At 25.2% G+C, this 21,693-nt stretch overlaps 2 protein-coding genes across 3 annotated transcripts in view; both read right to left on the bottom strand.

The window, feature by feature from the left end:
- Positions 1-596: 596 nt before the first annotated feature.
- Positions 597-11,239, bottom strand: LOC126906999 (mothers against decapentaplegic homolog 4). Of its 2 annotated transcripts, XM_050687977.1 has the most exons (13): positions 11,046-11,238; positions 10,537-10,679; positions 10,334-10,438; positions 8,911-9,085; positions 8,571-8,834; positions 7,355-7,492; positions 5,835-5,897; positions 4,312-4,446; positions 4,005-4,236; positions 3,017-3,185; positions 2,081-2,219; positions 1,709-1,839; positions 597-1,638 (listed from the first exon to the last, which is right to left on the bottom strand). In XM_050687977.1, the coding sequence occupies exons 1-13, from the start codon at positions 11,128-11,130 to the stop codon at positions 1,561-1,563; spliced, it is 1,857 nt and encodes a 618-aa protein (XP_050543934.1). In that variant the 5' UTR covers positions 11,131-11,238; the 3' UTR covers positions 597-1,560. The 2 variants fall into 2 exon arrangements, with proteins under 2 accessions (XP_050543934.1, XP_050543935.1); XM_050687978.1 differs by lacking the exon at positions 7,355-7,492 and having other exon boundaries at positions 11,046-11,239.
- A 6,426-nt stretch (positions 11,240-17,665) lies between these two features.
- Positions 17,666-21,693, bottom strand: part of LOC126907040 (condensin-2 complex subunit G2-like) — a 12,138-nt gene continuing 8,110 nt past the window's right edge. Inside the window, exons 10-19 of the mRNA XM_050688041.1 lie at positions 20,623-20,846; positions 20,066-20,341; positions 19,822-20,007; positions 19,575-19,753; positions 19,349-19,515; positions 19,077-19,270; positions 18,721-18,855; positions 18,502-18,648; positions 18,065-18,282; positions 17,666-17,973 (exon numbers count right to left, since the gene is read on the bottom strand). Of these exons, the coding sequence (XP_050543998.1) occupies positions 17,895-17,973; positions 18,065-18,282; positions 18,502-18,648; positions 18,721-18,855; positions 19,077-19,270; positions 19,349-19,515; positions 19,575-19,753; positions 19,822-20,007; positions 20,066-20,341; positions 20,623-20,846 (1,805 nt within the window). The 3' untranslated portion in view covers positions 17,666-17,894. The remainder of the gene's footprint in view (positions 17,974-18,064; positions 18,283-18,501; positions 18,649-18,720; positions 18,856-19,076; positions 19,271-19,348; positions 19,516-19,574; positions 19,754-19,821; positions 20,008-20,065; positions 20,342-20,622; positions 20,847-21,693) is intronic.

Here is a 21,693-nt window from a genome sequence, read left to right as displayed (position 1 = left end):
TGAAAAAACCAAAAATTTTACAGAAATAACCTATTTCAAATTTAAAAAACTTTATGGGCATAAAGTAAATTTTTTCATAATATGATGATGATTTCAACTGTATACAATTTTTGATAACTTAACATAATTATTGTTAATTACTTTAAGCAAAATCAGTCCATTACGAGATAAGTGTTTAAAGAATAAAAAAAAAAAATTATAGCAAATTTATGATTAAGTTCCTTTAAGAAGTATCTAAATTTTAAACAAGGATATAAAAAAATTGTATTTCCTTACATAATGAATAAATGAATTTGTAGGTTGTCAATAGATAACAAAAACGAAAAATATGGTAATTAAAAATTAATTCTTCACTTTTGTAAGTTAAAATATAACATATTAATGTGATATTAATACTCCAATTCCATATTTGACATATATTTCTATGTTATCCACATTAAAATAATAATAAATAATTTCATAACTATCACGTTTGTATAATAGTTTTAGTATAAAAATTATACTTTTTAATAATACAGATTCAATAAAAAAGTTATATAATATCCAATAGTGCATTGCAGAATTAACAATATTGTAAAATAAAAAATGCTAAAACAAAAATAGATATCTCCATTTATATAAAACATTTACATTTGGAAAAATAGTATTCAGCAGAAAAAAATCAGTTATGGTAACTGCATTAATAGAATAGAAAAATAAAATAAAAAACATTCATATGGTTTAAAATCTCTCGAAAATTTACAAAAAATGAAATAAAATAAACAATGGTAAATAAAACATAAAATTACAAAGTTAACCCCTAATTAATTTTTAATGGTAGGAAAACTATGAACATTATAATTGATTAAATACAATCCATAAAAATTATAGTTTATAAAAAATAGCAGCATAATTATATTTATTAAAGCTTAAATTTAAAGGCTCATAGGATACAATTCTAAACATTAAACATAAAAAATAAGAGATGAGGTAGTAAAAAAATTAACACCTAAATAAAATGAGCAAAATTGTTCTCTATCATTTAAGAGATGTATTATTTTTTTAAGTAACATAATTTGAAAATTATTACATTAAAATACTGATGCAAAAATGAGTAACAAGTAACACAGAATCAAATATTTACACACAACAAACATTTTTGGAGGGTATGAAAATACCTTTATTTTTCTTTCCCAACGCAAAATAAATTAACATAAAAAATAAAACAATAGTCCATTCAATTTAAATGAATAAATATATAAAAATAATTTAAATTGAATCTTTATATTAAAAATCTTGCAATAAACAAGGATGATAATAGATTCTTCTGTAAGTGTTTATAATTAATTAAGTCAATATTAATAAGTTTTTCTCGACATTATTTAAACAAATTAAAAATCCTTGAGGCAATTAAAGAAAAAACCTTAACTAAGGTCTTCTAAAAATTTACAAAATACCAAATACCAGTACTTAGTAAATTTAACTTTCAAATAAGCTTTCGTTCATCAGAACAAAGTACCAGTTCCTTTATGTTTAAAATTAACTTACTACACTTGAACTTAAATTATGTAAACTTGTTTATTAGGCTCTTGAAGGACCATCAATTTGCATAGAATGCAATACTTCATCTAAAAGTTGCAATGCTCTGTGTAGGTGAACCTAAAAACCAAAAAAAGTTATATTAAAATGATACTTTTAAATTTTAGTAAAGATATTAGTTCATTCATACTTCAATCCAACAGGGAGTTTCTTTAATACTACTACGTCGATAATCAGGACCCCATCCTTTAACAAAACTTAGCCTTAATATACATAACCTCCTTAAATCATCTACACCAATACCAGCAGCAGCATTGAAACCTGAAATATAAGGTATTTATTTCCTATATACTTACTTAGATAAAAGAATTTTGTTTTAAAGTGTCTCTAAATTTAATACTTAACGAAATAGTAAAAGATTTTGCAATTTTATTAAATATGTATTAAGCTATAATGACGATTAGTTTATATTCGTGAACCAATCAGATTTTATTTGTAAAATCTAATAAATTCAATAGTGTTAATTTTAATAGTATGTGATTTAACCATAATAATAACATACTAATAGCAGGTGCAATTCCACCAACACTATGTGGTCCAGCTAAATGTCCTGCTACAGCAGCTGCTTGAGCTGCAGCAGCATTTTGAGCAGTTTCAGCTTGTTGGTGCATTTGCCTATAACATTGTCTTAAATCAAACACCTAGAAATTAATAATATAAATTATAGTTTTATAATAAAACTTTTTGGTTATTATTAATATTGTAAGATTTTACGGAGAACTAATACAGTTAATAGATTAAAAATATTTATTAAATAACGAGATTTCAAGTTTTAGAAATGATTAATCAATTGCAGAGAACTTCAATAATATTTGTTTGAACATTGATATTGGTTTTAATTATTTTTAATTAAATTATTCCAGAAATTTATCACAATATCGAAAACTATAATTTATTGATAACCGATGAATTGATTATTGATATCATATTATGTAAAATTATTTTATACAAATTTGATAAAAACCATACAATTATTAGTGAATTTTACCACTGTAGGTATATACTACAACTGGGGTAATAAGTAATGCTCCTTTTTCTTTCATTAAAAATGATTAATTTTCTATTATTTTAACTTTTTTTTTTTTTTTTAATAGCATTTTTGTAATTATTTTATATATAAAACATAAATAAATATAAAATTTAATACATTTTTTTTAGTTATTTATTATTTTTGTAATATATTCTACAAGAACTAAATTTATAACACTATCAAGCTATTTTTATTGACAATATCAAAAAGAAAATCAAAGATTTTCAAATTATATATATTGATATCATAAATATTTAAATAGAATATTAAAATTGAAATTCTACAGGTTTAACTTCTGATCTTTATATTCGATAACTACCATTATTAATACTTAATATTTTGTAAATTTAGTTGGTTTTTAAAATTATTATTAAGTAATACTTTTTTTTTTCATTAATAATAACTTACTTTAATATATGCATGAGGATAGATTTTATGTACAGCATCTCCTGGAGCTCGGCCAGCTTCTCTGTCTAAGTAATAAGATTGTACAAAAACCGAATGATCACTTTGACACTTTAACCAAACATCTCCTTCTCCTATCAAATCCAGTTGAATACCTTTACCAATGTGTAATCTGAAAACAAATATATATATATAATTAAAATAAAAATTTTATCCTTTACAATTAATTTATATATTATAAAAAGGATCAAATCTTAGTTACAACTAACAGACAGTATAGAAAGTATTTTATCATAAACAACTGTTATTTAAATAAATTTATATTAGAAATCGTATGGGTTTTCCATTTAACACTTAAAATTTATTTTTTTCTTGGAGAAATTTACAAATTTAAATTCTACTGTTACATTTGAAAAATTTGTGAATATAATCAGATCTTATCTGACTAACATTTTCAAATTACTTAAATATTTTAAAGGCAATGATAATTAAAACTATACTACATTGTAAGCCTCGATGTATTTTTTAAGAGTACCTTGAAAAAGAAAAATATTAGTAAAATGCACTCATTTTGAAAACATTTTTTATTTTTATTTTAGGAAAGGAGTAATAGGACAATTGCCCTCTCATTAAATAATTACCCATAAGTTCAATAGAACAAAACAAAAAACAGTCCCATTTAAAAAGGTTCATGAATTTTTGAATTTGCTACAATACTTTGAAATATGGGTAAAAATTATTGAATACTTTGGATGCCAACATTTCGTAAGAAGCCGTGTTATCTATAATTAAAATTGTCTTAAAAACGCTTGCTAATTCTTTATTTTCATATATTATTAAGTCGTAATACTATCGAAATTAGATTTTAGCTATTAACAATAAAACTTTATTAAAATAAACTTTAAAACAGTAAAACAGCAATATTAAAACTGTAGTCAATTTAGCAAATAAATATTTTATTATTTTATACTTTTTATAATATTATTCTTACCTTGCCTTTTCACTCTGTTCAGTTCTGTGTACATTACTCAGAGCGCCTAAACAAAATCTGTTACTTCCAGATGGGTCAACATAACCATCAACAGTCACATGTGGGCAAGTGCTTGAAACTTTAAATGTTTCACCAACTTGAGTATCTAATTCAAAATAAGCAATTGAACACCAATACTCGGGGGCTGGCTGTGAAGACAATAATCCACTTAAACCCATTTCAGATACTCCCCCTAAGAATACAAAAAATATTTAAAAAATAATTTAATAACTAAAACCATAATTAGACAAATATTGATTATACTAACAGAATGTAGGATGCGGAGGTTGCATTGAATGTGTATATGTAAGAGTACTTTGAACAGTTCGGTTACCTGTTGTTGTACCAGGCATTGAGGCTGCTGGTCCTTGGTAATCATGAGGAGTAATTGTTTGACTAGGTACTATAAATGGTCAATAATTATTCAATGATATAAAATATTAAATTTTAATTATATGCATAATTTAAAACATATTAATATATTACCACCTTAACCACCTAAATTAAGTTTGTAAAAATAAAAATAATAAAATATATATATACAAGGTGATCGGCTAATTATCTTCTACTTCTTCTTCTACCTCGCCTTAATCCCAACTACTTGGGGTCGGCCACCCTTATCCTAAACTTCCACTTGACACGATCCCCACATCATCTATGCTCACATTTGCTGTCCTCAAATCGCATTTAATAGTATCCCTCCATCTCTTTTTTGGTCTTCCTCTACCTCTTCTTCCTTCAACATTCATTTCTATAACTGTTCTTACAGCTTCCAATTCTTCTCTCCTCATAACATGACCAAACCATCTAAGTCTATTTTCTCTTATCTTATCCACGATTGATGCTACACCTATACTCTCTCTTATATGCTCGTTCCTTGATCTATCCTTTAAAGAAATTTTTTTTTTTTTATATATATATATACAGGGTGATCAGCTAACTATATCTCACATATTTTTAAAAATACTAGTGTTATAAACAATTTTTTTTTAAAATCATATTAGATCTTTAATGAGCTGTTTCACAAGAAAAATTAAATTTTTATCATCATCTCTTATACTTAGAACTTGTATCAACTTCAGATTTTCAAATGGCAACCCATATTATTTTTATACATTTTTGTTCACCATAAAAAAAAAATGTTAAGTAAAAAAAAAAAAAGTTATGAATTTTAAAGATATGCTACTTTAAAATTTATGATATTTGATGGAAAAATTTAGTAGTTTTTCCAACATAGACACATTATTATTTTATGTAGCAATATGAGCTATTGGTTTACTGTGTCAACATAGCTTTTATCGATTTATGACCTATAATGTTCAAATCTATTATAATTTTTTCTTAATAAACCCTAAACTTTAGAGACAGAGCATTTAATATTAAATAAAATAAAATATTTTTTTTACAAAACATTTCTTTTTTTATTAAACTAAATCTAATGGTGTAAAAAAAAATAGGATTACCATTTGAAAATATGAAGTTGATACAAGTTTTAAGCATAAGAGATTGTGGTAGAAATTTAAATTTACCTATGAAACACCTCATCAAAGATTTATAATGATTAAAAAAAAAATTTTTTTTATAACACTTGTATTTTTAAAGGTATTACATGAGACACAATTAGCCAATCACCCTGTATATATATAAAAAAAATTTCTTTTTAACCATTATTTTAATAAGACTTTAAAATGTATTTTTAGATAATTAAATTTATTGTATTTTACATACATGAATAAACCTAAAATAATGTAGAGTAGATTCAAACATAATTGTAACAGTTAAACTACTTACACAAATTGTCTTCATTTTGTCCACTAAACATATTTGTATTTTGTAATGGTATGTTGGGAGGTCCTAAAAAAATTGATTTAAATTAAGAATGTCTTGATAATTTATACAATACAAAACATTATTGTATGACATAGAAAATCTACTAGTAAAGCGATAGAAATAAGTCTCACTAAACTCTAGCTAAAGCTTCAAAAAATAATATTTTACTATCTAAACAGAATATCATATAAATTATAGGATATAATAAGAATACATTCAATCATTCAATAAGTACCTACAAGAAATTCAGATTAATTCTACTCTATTTACTGCATTTTTTAGTATTTAAATAAAAAAAACAACTTTTAGGTGAGATACTTTACTATACTTGATGAAATAACATTATATTTCAGGGCAAATTAAGTTGTGTTGGAAGTAATTATTTTAAAATGCCATTGTAATATTTTTGGAGTATTTTCTTAAAAGAAAATAAAAAAACAGTAGGAATCCAGTAAATTAGAATTGAGTTTATATTCTATTTAGAAATAGAATTTTTTTAGATAAGTATTGATTGATATCTGACAGTTACTTGTTCGATTGCTGTGCATAAAACTTAAAAAACTATTAATTTTATCGAAAATTGTATGATTTTGGGCTTTAATGCCTGATAACACTGCGAATTCATTACATTAGATAGTTTTTTTCATTTTAAAGTATGTTATATTATCTTTAATCGGATAATGTAGGTTTTTAACAAACATTATAAAAACATATTGAACACCTTGATTAATATTTGGTTTTTTCATAAAAAGTATTTCATCGGTAAGGTAAATGTTTGAAGTATAGGCAATAAATATTTCGTGATAATCTATCCATTTTTAAAAAAGTTATTTCAATATAAAGTCAAAACTAAAAATATAAACATTGACATTTTTATGATAATTGTAATTTTTTAAGACATTTCTCCTTATTACTGGGACTGAAGATAATTTTTTCAACATTTTGGCACTGATACCTTTAACTAAATATTTTTTGTGATCTTTTGATGCATCATTGAGCAAAATGAAAACAGGATGGTGCTAAGAATAATGAAGTCACACTATTGTAATGTTTTTTTTAAGTAATTCTTTACAATCTCTGAACAAAAATGTTTTTTTAGAGAACTCAACTAACGCAAATATTGAATAATGTAAAATTATGTATTAAATAATGTAAAAATTTAAAGTTTATCAAAAGGAATCTATTTTCAAATGGTAAAAATATTAAAAGAGCTCACTTAAAGTGTTAACGTATACTATATACTATTTATACTATACGTATACTATTTATAGTCCAAACACGATTAGGAAAATTTAATTAAGTAAATAATTTGATTCATTCTCATGTTTTAATAAATTTATTTAATAGAGCCTATTTCAACAACATTGTTGAATTATTAAAATATTGATATATTTTTTTTAAATGATAAAATAAAATTGAACATCTTTTTTTTTAATGCCATTACTATTTTGAATTGATCAATAAGCTTTAATGAAACTTACTATTAGGGGATACATGTGAAGGTGTTCCTGACATCCAACTGTTACATGATTCGGTCTTAACCTGTACTTGAGAATTTATACCCATTGGATGACTTGGGCGTTGCTGTTGTTGTGTAGATCGAAACATATCAATATTTCCTACAAATAATTATGTACTACTAACTACACATGCATTTATGAAGCCAAATGTTCAAGTCAAAAGTGTTTGATAAAAAATTCAATAACTTAAAGCAATTCTATTTTAAATATGATTTTTATGATTAAATAATTTTGAGGTGATAAAATAATATTAGAATCTGAATTGATTTTATTCTGAAAACATTTATAAATAACAAATAAAAATGTTTAAAGATAAGAAATGATAACTATTTTGTTATAAATGGATTAAATCTATTTATCTTAATCATATCTAAACTAAGAGACAATAAGTTGTACATCTCAAAAAGCAAATATTATAGGAGAACAGTAATGAATTTTTAAAACAAAAATTTGTATTAATATTATTTTAAAATAACTGATTTCTTTTTTCTATAAGTTAGATTATATGAAATGTATATTACTTCCTGGTTTTTTAAACTTTTTTTCTGATTTAGGTGAAAATTATTTTTAATAGAAACAATCATTTTGATAAATATATATTATTTATTGAACAAATCTATGCAACCCTAATTAACTTTATTGTTAAAAAAAAACTTCATAGTAATTTGTGATTGATATTATTAAGTGTAAGTCAACTATTATCATTCAAATTTATTCAAACCTAAAAAAATTGAGAATAAATACACTTAGAAATTTAGGTATTCTAGCCATTTCTATAAATATTTATTTTTAATTTTATTTAAGGTGATTATTTTATTTATTAAAAGAAACATTAATTTCATCATACATTAACTTTAATTTTACAAAACATTTGAATACATTTTTAACTTTAACACATTAAGTTCTATAAAAAAAATAGGAATAACTTAGAGACTTCTACCAACTGACAAATCAATCCAAATTTAATGTTAAAACTGTTTAATTAGTTAACATATTATATATTTATTATAGCCTTAATAACAAAAACATTGGATGTGCAATGTTCACATTTTCAAAAGTGGAAATTTTAATAATATATTTTTTTATTAAAATATAAATCATATCTAAAATAAATTTTATTGAATAAAATAGCATGCAAAATATTAGTTTTACTTGTTTAATAAGTAAGCATTATTACCTGGAGGTTGAGATACAGATGGTGATTGAGATACATCAGAGCTTGTATTTGGTTGATGATACATGGGAGGCAAATGATGTTGTACAGTTACAGCTGGACTATTACCTGATACGTCACTGTCCATGTTGGAACTACTAACCTGACTAGAACCTGGTGGAGATGGGGACATTCCTCCTCCTCCAGCAGTATATTCATCTCTAAGTCCAATTATTCTCCCCGAACCGTTTGTTGATGAACCACTTTGCAATGTTAAACCACTTAAATCTTAAAAAATGTTTATATTCAAAAAAAATGTATTAATAAATTAGTAGCTTATACATAAATAATAGACATTAGTTACCTATACCCGGTGATACAACTCTTTCATAATGATAAGGATTTACACACACTGAATCACATTTCAAATCAAATGCATACTGACAATATTTTAAATGTTTGAGTTCATTTTTATGAAGATCTGGCCAACGCCATATTCTTGCATAAATAACATGTGGAAATCCTTTTCTACCAGCAACCTGTATTAAGAATGTGACATTACTCGAATAATGATAAAAAAATTTAAATATTATAAAAAGTTTCAATATTTTAAAGTTTACATAATATAACATATTTTAAGTATTATTACACTGGTGGATTTATAGAAGTCTTAAGGGAGAAAAGTTCCCTCCAAAATTGAGTAAAATTACTTTAATATATTAATAAAATTAAATGTGTGTTAGTAGGGCTTAAATTAATTTTACCATCCTATTCATAAAAATCAAAATTTTTTTATAATGTTGATTAAAAATATATAAAAAAAAAATGGCCCCAAAGAAAGCATAGCTTAAAAATTATGAAATTTCAAAGTTTTCTACTGTAATGAACAATTTATATGCAAAGCTACTGTTTTTTAATAACTTTCTTTTATTCACTTATAATAGGAATCCTCGGTCACATAATCAATGATTTTTATGAAATTTATTTTATACCAAACAAAATTTAATTAATTAATTTAAACAATTGGGTGTCTTGATATTACGTAACTATCATATCACTGGTAATATTATATAAAATCTACGAAAAACACAATATTTTTGTTATACATTATTTTTACACAAATTATATTACATTATTTTGTCCAAAAATTATTGTTGAAAAAATCATAATTATGAGATTATTTTTGATTTTGGAGTTTTTTTGGGTAAAGAATATTATGTCATTGTAATTTCACATTATTATCATAACAAAAAAACAAAAAAAAATTTTTTTGGAGGCATTATTAATTTGCCAATATATAATCTTTAAATAGTTTTAACTTCTAAATTGATATTTTGAAAAATTATCAAATGCTTTGAAATAAAGCACTGAAAAAATATGTTATAAAATATAAATTAAAATTTTGTAAGGGAAATGGTTTAATTCATTTGTTTTGTAAGAAGAATAGTTTATTTGGTTTAGTCAATTTTATAACACAGCCAATGATTATTAATATGTTTAATTCTGTACATTAAATATTATTCACTAATAATTTTTTTATTATATTATTAAAATAAAAACAAAAAATTAGATATACATTAATTGATGTTTACAAAACATTGTTTACTAATTGTTATCAAATAAAAATTTGTTTAAGTAAAAAATACATAACAAATGATATTCTGGGCTGTAACAATATTAATTATAATAATAGAATGTGTACACTTAAATTATGAAAGAAAACTCTTACAAAATATACTTAAGGCATTTATTTATTTTTTGTAAAAACAAAAATTATTTAAACTTACTTGTAATCTTCCATCCAATGTTCTTTGAATAGTAACACATTTACTAGGATGAGAGCCATTGGTTGTTATGGCTAATATGAGACTATCTAATTCATCTCTTTTTTCCTAAAAAAAACGTTGAATAAGTATTTCTTTAATAAATAATTTGAGATATTTAATAATGATAAGTAATTTTATTCATTATTTTAAATACTATTATATACCTTTAGTTTTTTCACTAATGACTCAATAGCTCGTTTTGCAAATCCTTCACTTTCCCATCCTTGCCGGTGGCACATTAAACTATGAACAATACTTAAACAGGCATCTGCTGATGTTGGTGCAGTAGTCTGTTGCATTTCTCGAGCTAAAAATAGTAAAATATTAAAAATTTACATTAATACATATAAAAATAATTATTCAGCAAGATTAAATACTATAATGATTAACTAGAACGTTTTTTTAAATTATATACAGTTGAAAGTTTCATATAATATTAATTTTTTTTTTGTTTTTACTATCAAATTTGAAAATTTATAGGTTATGTAACTCTTTAAGAAAACAGTAAATTTCTATATAAATATTTTAATAATCAAAAAATTAGAAGCTAAAAATGTTTAGCCACTTTAAAATCATAATTAATGAATTTATAGAAGAATCAAAATAAGTACTAAAAGAACTATATGTAAAATAAATACATCTAGTTCACTTCTACTCTACTAAGTTAACTAACTTGGCTGTGGAGCTGGTGGATGTTGTATTTGTGGTGGTTGAGCTTGTGCATATTGCTGAGACATCATATGTGCATCTGTCTCCATGTCAAATTATAAAAATTTAAAATTAATATTACAGAATAAAAATAACTTGAATAAATCAGATTGTCGAAAACTTACACAGCCGCCAACTTTATGTTGTTGTGATCGAATTGTTTTGAATCTTAAAGAGGCGTGACCTCAAGAAAGGTTTCCCAAAATTGTTTCGCGCCAAATTTTGAAGTAACCTGATAATAGTGCAAGATATACGTAAACATTCATTAATTATGTAATGAAAGTTAAAAAATTGTTTATTTGAAAATACATTTATTTATGGACAACAAATTCCTTTAATATACCTTATTAAAAGTGATACTATATGAACTCGATAACAACTGAATCATAAAATAATTATTCTTATTGATTTTTACTAAAAGGATAAAATATTTATCAAGTGAACAAATTATTATTCGAGTAAATATTTGTTAACTATTTAGTTGATTCACCAATTTTATTATCCTTTATTAATATTAAATTTCCTTTTCATCTAATTTGATGCATCACTCACTACAAAATTCGGGGAGAAAAACAAATCTTCTTCTTCTTCTTCCTCGCCATAATCCCAACTACTTAGGGTCGGCCACAAAAAACAATGGGGGGGAAACAATCGATATAAATTTTTTTTTTCAATTTGTGAAAAAAGAGGGTTATAAATATATAAAAAAACGTTTTAAAAAGCACATTGAAAAATGTTTAGTGTCCGATTTTTCATTATAAAAGCAATGTATTTTTTAAATATTTATTTTTCAATTTAAAAAACTGTATGCAGCAATGTTTTAAATGACAGATTTATTATTCCAAATAAAACATATTTAAAACGTTTTTTACGTAGCACTAAAACATTTCCAAACAACCCATACGATGTCTAAAAATACCTGGTGTAGAAATCTACTACCATCAGCTAAAAAAAATCAACTGATTTATTACTTACAACTAATATGCTGTAATACTTTACCATTATTGTGAAGGGCTGTAACAAAGCTATCTATTCATACTTCTTCTTTATCCCAAATACTTGGGGTCGGCAACCCGTGTCTTAAACCTCCATTTAACAATTTCTCCTACGTCATCTATGCACACACTAGCCGCACTTATATCACCCAGAATTACACCCAACTACCTATTTTCGGTTTACACTTTCTCTTCTTTTATCAACGTTAATTTCCTTAGCCGTTTTTACAGCTTACAATTTTTCTTTCCTCATAATATTAGAAAACCACCTAAGACTATTTTCTCTCATCTAATCCACGATTTCCACTATTTTTATGGTTCCTTTTACGTATTCATTTCTTATCCTATCTCCTTTGAACACTTCACTCGTCCATCTAAGCATAATCATCTCTGCTATATTCATTCTCAGCTCTACTTTCTTGTCAACCGCCTTATACTTTAACCCATACATCATAGTTGATCTCATTACTATCTTATAGAATTTACCTTTCAGCCTCATTGCAATTCTCTTATTGCATACATACCATACCAGACACTTCTCTCCACTTTACCCATCCGCACATAATCCTATTTCTCACATCTTTATTGACCCCGCCATTTTTTAGCACCACTGACCCTAAATATTAAAAATAGATTATTACGGTAATTAATAACTGAGAAATATTGACTTTTTCATTCCTTCCCTTCTCCATCTCTCACTACTACTTCAAAATTCTAAACTGATGATAAATTTGGATTCAGTGACTTAAAATATGTATAAAATTATAAATAATATGACATCTTTGTAAAAATTAAAAAAAAAACTTTTTACTCTAATCCTAGTTAAAATTCAAATTAAAAACTGATGATTAATTAGGACTCAGTGACCCAAAAATAGATAAAAACGTTGTATTTTACGATATTTTTAATTAAATTTTAAGAGGTGTTAATTGAGTCAAGCTAATTTCGCATTCCAACTGTATAGGCGTGATTTTAATCACGAACCCTTTTAGTTGTTTGATATTAAATCGACTAAAATTAATTTAATTACGGATAACGAAAGCAAATAAGTAAGGGTTAATTAGTAGATTTAGTTATTTTTTAATATGTTTGCATGTTGTATTCAAAATATATATGAGACACCTTTAGTAACATAAAATAAAAAATAAATAAACATTATTTAGCTGAAAATGTATTTCTAATAACGAGTTACATAACAAACCTGATTTAAAGAGCCAGGCACGTAGCCAGAAAATGTTTATTGGAGGGGCCAACAATTTTGGGCCCTTGTATCATTTTCCATAATTTGTTTCCCATGAAAAGCTTGTGGGGTGGCTCCTTCCACTCCTCCTTAGACAGTATACCATACTATGAATCTTACAAGTTCAAAATTTTACCATTGGTGGTTGGTTAAAAACAAATTGTTTTCGTATAAAGTATACTAATTATTACAGTATTATAAAAAATGGATAGTACCTATAATTAAAAAAAAAAAAATACTTTCATCTTCACTATCAATAATCAATAATGATGTGAACATCATTATTATTATCATTATTATGTCTAGAACGTTATCTTTTTCAAATAACGTTTTCTATGAATATAAAAATGAAAATACAGCCATAATAATAACTGTATTGCCCAATAGTAATCACAAATTAATAATAATTTCAATGTATATAAGGCCTAGCACGTTTTTGATAATTCGTAAAAATAATTGATTTTTAAATTTGGGGGGGCCGGCCCTGGGTCACATTAAATCTAAGGGGGGCCAGGCCCACCCATATCTACGTGCTTGTAAAGAGTGACAAAATAGATGGGTTTTATATATGTTATTCTTTAAACGCATAACTTAGGTTAACTAACAATTACGGTAACGAAGGTAAATAAGTAAAATAATGAACTTGAAGTTCTAAAAAATTAATTAAATATGCACAACTTATTAATTAATAAATATCTTAGTAAAATGTTATTTTGAAAAAAAAAATTAAAATATTTAAAAGTTATAAAATATATAAAAAGTAAAAGAACCTAAATATGCAAAGGTACACAATACAACATTTTTGTTTGAGTTTAAGCAGCTTATTTTTTATGTATACATAAAAAAAAATGCAAGTTCTTTAAGTTCTCTGTAATATAAGTAAAAAGCAAGCATCTCAATTGTGAAAAAACAAATGACGTACTTTTTTTGCTCAACATTGCATACTTAGGACTTTGTATGGTATTAAATAGATCTCAATACATGGCGAGACTTCTTTCCGCATAGTCTCAGATTTTTAGTTACACCCATTAACAGGAACATTTTTCGTTACCATTTTGCTTAAGAACTTATTATTTATTTGAATTTGTCGCTCTAAATGCTTAATAAAAACGGTAATAAACTTATTACCTAGCTCGATTGACATCAGTATTCATTTTCTCAAATATCTGCCCTTCGAATTTAAAATAATCAATACATTTGTCTCCGTATTTAAAATACCTTTACCAACTGCTAAGAACAGTAGTTTGAATTTGTCGCTCAAATGATGTATAGTAAACTAAAATTATTACTAAGACCTTTCAGCCTGTTTTCTTTTTATTTATCGTCCACTAGTATTGTAGATTGAATTTATCAAATATACCATGTTCATTATGTCTATGCAGTGAATTTTGATACCGATTATTCAAGCACCACTTTTATTACATTATTATTGATACATTATTTTTCGTTCTATTTTTAACAAAAATTATTGTTATTTATTTATTAAACGGGACTTGCCCAATACAATATTTGTAAATGTTTAGTACATAATAATTGAAAAAAAAGTTTTTACAAAAAAATATTTAATTACAGAAAATTTTAAGTAAACACACAAAGATCAATTCAAAAGTTGAATGTGACAAATAAATATAAAAGTAACTATAAAATATATTGAACTAGTAACTCAAACTTGAACTGCAGCATTGTAAAGGAGGAGCCCATGTTAGCTTTTCTCATCATGCGGATTATAGGAGAATTGAGGGGATAGTTTGTGGAAGAATAGGGAATAGGAAGGGAATATTTGAACGAGTGTAGCGAGGAGGAACTTTAAAGTTTATGAGGGATAATAAATCTGGGGAATCAATAGTACCTGAGAGGAGACCTGTTAAAAATGAGAGGTTTTAAGAATGCCTTCGATCAGCAAGAGTAGAGAGATTGAGGAAATGAAGAATAGAAACATAATTATGAGGAGGATGTTGGATAGAGAATTTGGAAGAAACGAAACGTAGGAACTTACGCTGTACACGTCCTAACATATCACTGGCGCCAGAAGAAGGCGAGTCCCATAGGACACAGCCATATTCAAGAATCAANGAATTTGGAAGAAACGAAACGTAGGAACTTACGCTGTACACGTCCTAACATATCACTGGCGCCAGAAGAAGGCGAGTCCCATACACAGCCATATTCAAGAATCAGACGAACTAGGCCACAATATAATGATTTAAGGGGAGAAACCATGTGAAACTCTTGGGTTATGCGAAAAACAAAACCCAGGATTTTCAATGCTTTGCAAGAAATTTCTTCTATATGTTTTATAGGACACAGGGTACGAGTAAGGGTAAAACCCAGGTCACGAACAGAATTTCCAGCAAATTTTAGAGGAATATCATGGATCGAATTAGAAAAATAAATAGGGTCACTTTGGCGTGAAAGTCATTTAGGATCATTTGTTAATGTTAAGGGAAAGATCTATGGACTCGTCCCACATAACTAAATATTCAAGATCTGATTGGAGAATAAGACAATCGGACAATGAATTAATGCGATAATATAGTTTCATATCATCGGCAAAAATTAGTAGCTTGGCGTGGTGAAGAATTGAAGTGGAAGAATTTACAAATAAGGCAAAAAGAAGGGGAAAAAGAAGCACCTTGAGAGACACCTGATGAAGGAGAAAACACATCGGAATAAGCACCGTGGACTGAAACAAATTGGGATCAATCCAGTAGATAGAAACGAAGCCATGAAAGAAAAGGTTCACCGTTACCTAGATGGTCTAAGGTGCTTATTAGTAAGGAGTGATCAGCACGATTAAAAGCTTTAGCAAAATCGGTGTAGATCACATCAACCTGACTATGAAGACGGAATGACACAAAAATATAAGAGGCTAAAATTGTTATGTTTGTATAACAGTTTATAATTTTCATTACACATTTTATTTGAGACTGAATATATGTTGTATTTACATTAATTAAATTATAGTTGAATAGTAATCTACATAAGACAACCAATCCTCATAACAAAATTTAAAAAAATCGGATATTTCCTGGTAGAGAATTTTTCTACTATTTTTTAACTTTAGGTGAAATGGAGTAAGTGTTGTATGACGCATATTTGGACATAACAACATCTATGATTATTTATTACAAGAAATTTCATCGAAGTATTGTGCTGTTACGCACTTTCAACGTTTAAATTTCTATGATTTTAGACTTGTTAGAATTACTAAAATATAGAATTACCAAGAGAACGTCCTACAAAGAATAAAACGGAGAATTAACCTATTCTTAATAGGTTAACTCTAATTTAATGAGTTATCTTTTTTTCCATGTTGAGTTATAGTTCAATTATTGCGGTATAATAAAAAAAAATGTTATTTAATAATAACAAATTTATATATTTATATGATGAAATAAAATCTTTCTGTAAATCTATAACTTCATAAAATTTGATATCCCACAAATTCTCGGATTTAAAATAACAATATAAATACCTAGAAATTAATAATACAAAAACAAATGATTTGAAAAATATATCTTATAATACAGAAGTTCAATAAATAAGGAAACAGGTCAATTGTTACAAACAAAAAGAGCAATAGAAACCCATTTTCTTACTTACTAAACACCCTATTTAATAAAACAAGCAAAAAAAAACTTTCTGGGAAAATTATTTAGCGTGGTTCGATTTCAAAAACTGTTTTTCAACGAAAGTACTAGGTCACGAGACTCCGGGAAAATTATTGTCAAAGGTCGGAAAACTTTCGAAGATCGTTTGGGAGCGATTTAAAATTTCGACAGTTTTTGAGAAAAACGCTCGCTAACTTTTTATGACCTACGGTTTGAAATTTTCACCAGACTCACACGAAGAAATTTCTGAGATATAATAAAAAAATTAATATAATCTGTTTATTTTTTGTCGTTCTACGAGCTTTATTTTTAAGTCCTCTCGCATGTTTTTAATATAGGTATCGTCTCTTTATTTATAAATGACATGGTTGAAAAATTTCAATAAAAAAAAAATATTATATTTATTTATACTTATATATTAAATATATTTAAAAATTCAAATTATAGTTAAACAATAATTTAATAATAAAAAAGATCTAGCAAGAATATATGAACTATGGTATAAGTTTATCATCTGAGAAACATTTTTAATGATATAACATCATAATAAAATTATCTAAAAACTTCTTTAAATTATAATATATTATAGTACATTGTCAATACTAATTACTTATAAAAGTTTGTATTAGTTCTTTTGTTTATTTATTAGACTTATTAAAATAATAATAGAACTATGAAACTTTAAAATTTGTGAAATGTAATCAATAATATATAAACATTCTATCATCACAAATATTTTTAATATATTCAATTAAGGGTTTTTTAATTTTTTTATTAAAAATTTATCTGTGATAAAATATATTTTACACTGAATACGAATGATTAGACAAAAAAAACATTTATATATAAATATTTTTAAACGTATTGTAGTACTAACATTTTTTCTAAGAGCAAACACAATATTATTGATAAATAAATATGTAAATTTGTTTATACATAATTAACCAAGTTTCACCTAGTAAAATTAATTATTCACATAGAGTTATTCGAAGTTGTTTTGCGGTGGCAATTAAAATAGTACGACCTTTTTGTTTAAAATCCATTTTTCTGTAAAATAAATAATAATAATAATTTATTGTTTGCAATATTAAATTAAATAAATAATGAATTGTTTAAGATTTTTTTTGAATATTCTTACTCATTGCTAAAACTTGAATTTTCTAAAATAGAGTTCATTTTAGTATTTTCTATATTATTCATTGTGCAGTTATCCCCTAATGGAGTTATAGATTCATGTTCCATCAATGTTTTAAAAAATAAACGTACAACAGGTTCAAGATCTACATTATGAACTTGATTTATTTGAAAAGATAGAGTGTAAACATATGAGATTGCAGATAATAATAATACACAATCCTAAAATGCATATATTATTTATTAAACTAATGTTGATTAAAAATATAAATTATTAAGATATAATTATAAACCTAACATATAACTGTTATTTAAAAAAAAAAAAAATCAGTAAAAAATATTAACTAGATCAAAAGTTATTTAAGTTGACAGTAAATGCTGAGCCACCTGTATATAGTAAATATTGACAATTGATATAAATAAATAAAAATATTGCATTACATTCTTGTAGATACTTGAAGAAAAAATTTCAACAGCATTTGATGAAAAATATTTTCTAAACAACAAATTGTTCAAAATAACAAATGCTAATTGATATGCTGCAAATGGTAACTCTGTTAACTGCTCATTTAAATCTATGTGATCAATCTAAAAGTGATTATAAATATGAATTATACATCAATGAAAAGACATTTTTATATTTATACAATTTAAACTTACTTCTCGAATTTGAATAGAAATAATTTGCACTATAGTTTCAATCAAGAAAATAAAAATTTGTTTAAAATTTTCTGCACTGATTTTAAAAACTCCTAAAAATAATGAGTTTAACTCTCGGCGAAAAGTAGATGGATTCTAAAACATGAAACATTAAAAATATAAAAAATAATATTTATTAATGCACTTCGATTAATAAGTTTACATAACATTTTTAAATTTAAATTAAAAGATTTAATTAATTATATAAGAAGTTTTTGAATAATATTTTTATCAGATTAGGAAAACAAAAATTAAAATTTCATTATATTCAATTCTGTACTTTCAATAATAATTGAAAAAGGAAAAATATAGCTTACTCCAATAACATTGTTAAATCGTTCTTCAGTATACTTAGATTCACTTAAAATTGATAATATACTAGTAGTACAGTTAGTTAAGGCAATTGTTTCAAAAACATGGACATTATCTAAAGATTTAATATAGTTGTAATATTTAGAAATGATTGCTAATGTCCCAATATTTGATATCAAAATCCGAGGAGCTAAGAAACCTATTCAAAATTCAAGTGTTAAATATTTTCAGTATTATATTACTTTATAACAATTAAAAATAGATTTGTCATACTTACTATTTAAAATAGTAGCACAGAACAAAAAATAGTTATCCAAAAAGTCATTATTTATAAGAGCCATTAAACATATATTCAATACAGAAAAATGTAAGCCATCAACAATAGTAGCAACAAATGACAAGGTTTCATCATTTTTGTTGTATAGATTATCATTAAGTAAAATGCTAAAATGAATAAAAATATAATTAGTAATTAAAAATTAAAAATTTTATTTTTAACTTACTCTTTAATCCAATCAAATATTGATGATAAATATTTATGAATATTCTCTGTATTTTTTTCATGACTTTCAAAAACTATATGTAATCTTAAATGTAATTGAAATAATTCTATTAACACTTCATCAGTAAGCAGATGATTATCAAGTACTTTATTTAACAGAATTCTTTTTTCAATAGCAAGCTAATTTTAAATAACATAAAAAAAACACTTATCAATGTTTTATTTTTATAGATTAACTAATATAATACCTTTGATCGCTGTAAATATATAAAAAGATCATTAATATTCTTTTTATTAACATCTGAGCTCACAAGAGTATTTTGAGTTTGCATATTATTGAGCATAGAGTTTATCAGAAGTATACCAGTCATAGGTTTACATTCTTTAACATCAGTTTTAAATCTTACTCTCCTTCTTTCTTTAGACATTGATTCCTAAAAGACATATGTTTTTATATAATTATGGAAAAATGTGTGACTTTCAAAGTCGTACTGGGTACTGCGTTTCATTGAGGTCCATAGTCTTAAATGCTTCATCAAACCAGATATTCACAAATTGTAATATTTCATAACCTCTTTTCCACATACACAAAGTATATACTAAACAATTAACTTTTCGCATATCAATCTCTTCTTCACTGTGTTTCATATCATGTGGTAATTGTTTTAATGTAGATAATGCAGCACTTGGTGCAGAAACATGAGCAGTCAATTTAGAAACTGGTATTAAACTTGATAAATGCATTGCACTAAAGTAAGCATCACCATCCTAAATATATTACAATATAAATATTACATTACTTAAAAGTTGTATTAGTATAAACCGATAATGTAGTTTGCATAAGATATGGAAAAATTTGTAACCCCCTAAATGAATCTAATTATAGGATAGAGAAAGAAAGGGGGAGGAAAAGATTTATATGGTAGAAAAGCTTCCTGTCGGGTCTATTATCAAAAATTATTAACAGGGTATGGGACTATAAAAATAAAATATTTATGCTAAATTTAAAAATGTGTTAAATACAATCTATAAAAGTCTTACATAAATACCTTAAATATTTTCAGAACTTTTATAAGACAAGATGTACACGAATCTTGAATTTCAATCATTTGTTTATGATTTTTTTCTTCAATAAACGTATTCCGATGAACTAACATTAATGAACTTACAGAATCTAATATACAGCAAACTTTAATTTGTTCAACATGATCAATATCAGAGGTAGTATTTGTTGAAGAATTACATGAAGATAAAGAATCATTTAAATCGTCATCTGAAACATGTTTAAAAACAATAAAACCACTTAAAAAATCTTTAACTTGAAGAATTTAAAACATTTTTTCTTGTTAATCCCTAATAGACCCGATTGATAATAACCTTGGGGGTTAGCCAAGGAAAACCAAACAATTCCTTTTTTAAATTACTAAAATTTCAGTAATCATCTGTTAATTTAAATACGTCTATACAACTTTGATATAATAAAATAGCTTGAGCTAATTAATACTGTCAAATGGGTCAACTTAAGAAGGTAATTAAAGTTGGTGCAATTAAATATTTATTAATATATTAGTCATATCAATCTTTAGCACTACTAAAATATTTACAAATATTGTTCAGAAAAACCCAGCACAGGGGTGTCGCGGCACAGTGGTGACGTGGCATAGATGGATCAAGTATAATGATATCTGACAGTGATTAAAATCACTATCAAAAAAAAACGCTTCGATGCAAATCTTTAGATAGTGTTTAATTTTAAAAAATTGGTGAATTATTCCAAAAGCTACATGATCTGCTAGTTCCTTATTAATATCCTGATTAAGATAAAGTATATCAAATGAAAAAGAGATTATTAAAAAATAATAAAAAAGTTAAGTTGAAAAAGTTAATTTTTTGTAAAAAAGTTGTCATTTTAAATCCCCCCTTGTGGGCAGGTTAAAGGTTAAATTTATGAAAAAAATATACCAAAATAAAGGTAATGATATTATGCATCTATATAAAAAAGAATTATATTGATATGTTTATTTTTAAAAAAGTTACGGCAGTTTTGTGATCTTTTGACGTATCATTGAAAGAAATCGGTTCGGTGAGGGCTGAGAAAAAGTGGTAACAGACACAAAAAA

Source organism: Daktulosphaira vitifoliae, unplaced genomic scaffold (genome assembly GCF_025091365.1).
Source record: "Daktulosphaira vitifoliae isolate Bord-2020 unplaced genomic scaffold, ASM2509136v1 Scaffold_5, whole genome shotgun sequence".
Lineage (NCBI taxonomy): Eukaryota > Metazoa > Arthropoda > Insecta > Hemiptera > Phylloxeridae > Daktulosphaira > Daktulosphaira vitifoliae.
This window is presented reverse-complemented; position numbering and strand designations above follow the sequence as displayed.

Coding starts and splice junctions, on each gene's coding strand:
- LOC126906999 (XM_050687977.1), bottom strand. CDS start 11,130: ATGGAGACAGATGCACATATGATGTCTCAGCAATATGCACAAGCTCAA. Junction 9,086..10,333: donor CATTGGATGGAAGATTACAA/GTAAGTTTAAAT, acceptor TTCTTAATACAG/GTTGCTGGTAGAAAAGGATT. Junction 1,840..2,080: donor TGGAATTGCACCTGCTATTA/GTATGTTATTAT, acceptor CTTATATTTCAG/GTTTCAATGCTGCTGCTGGT.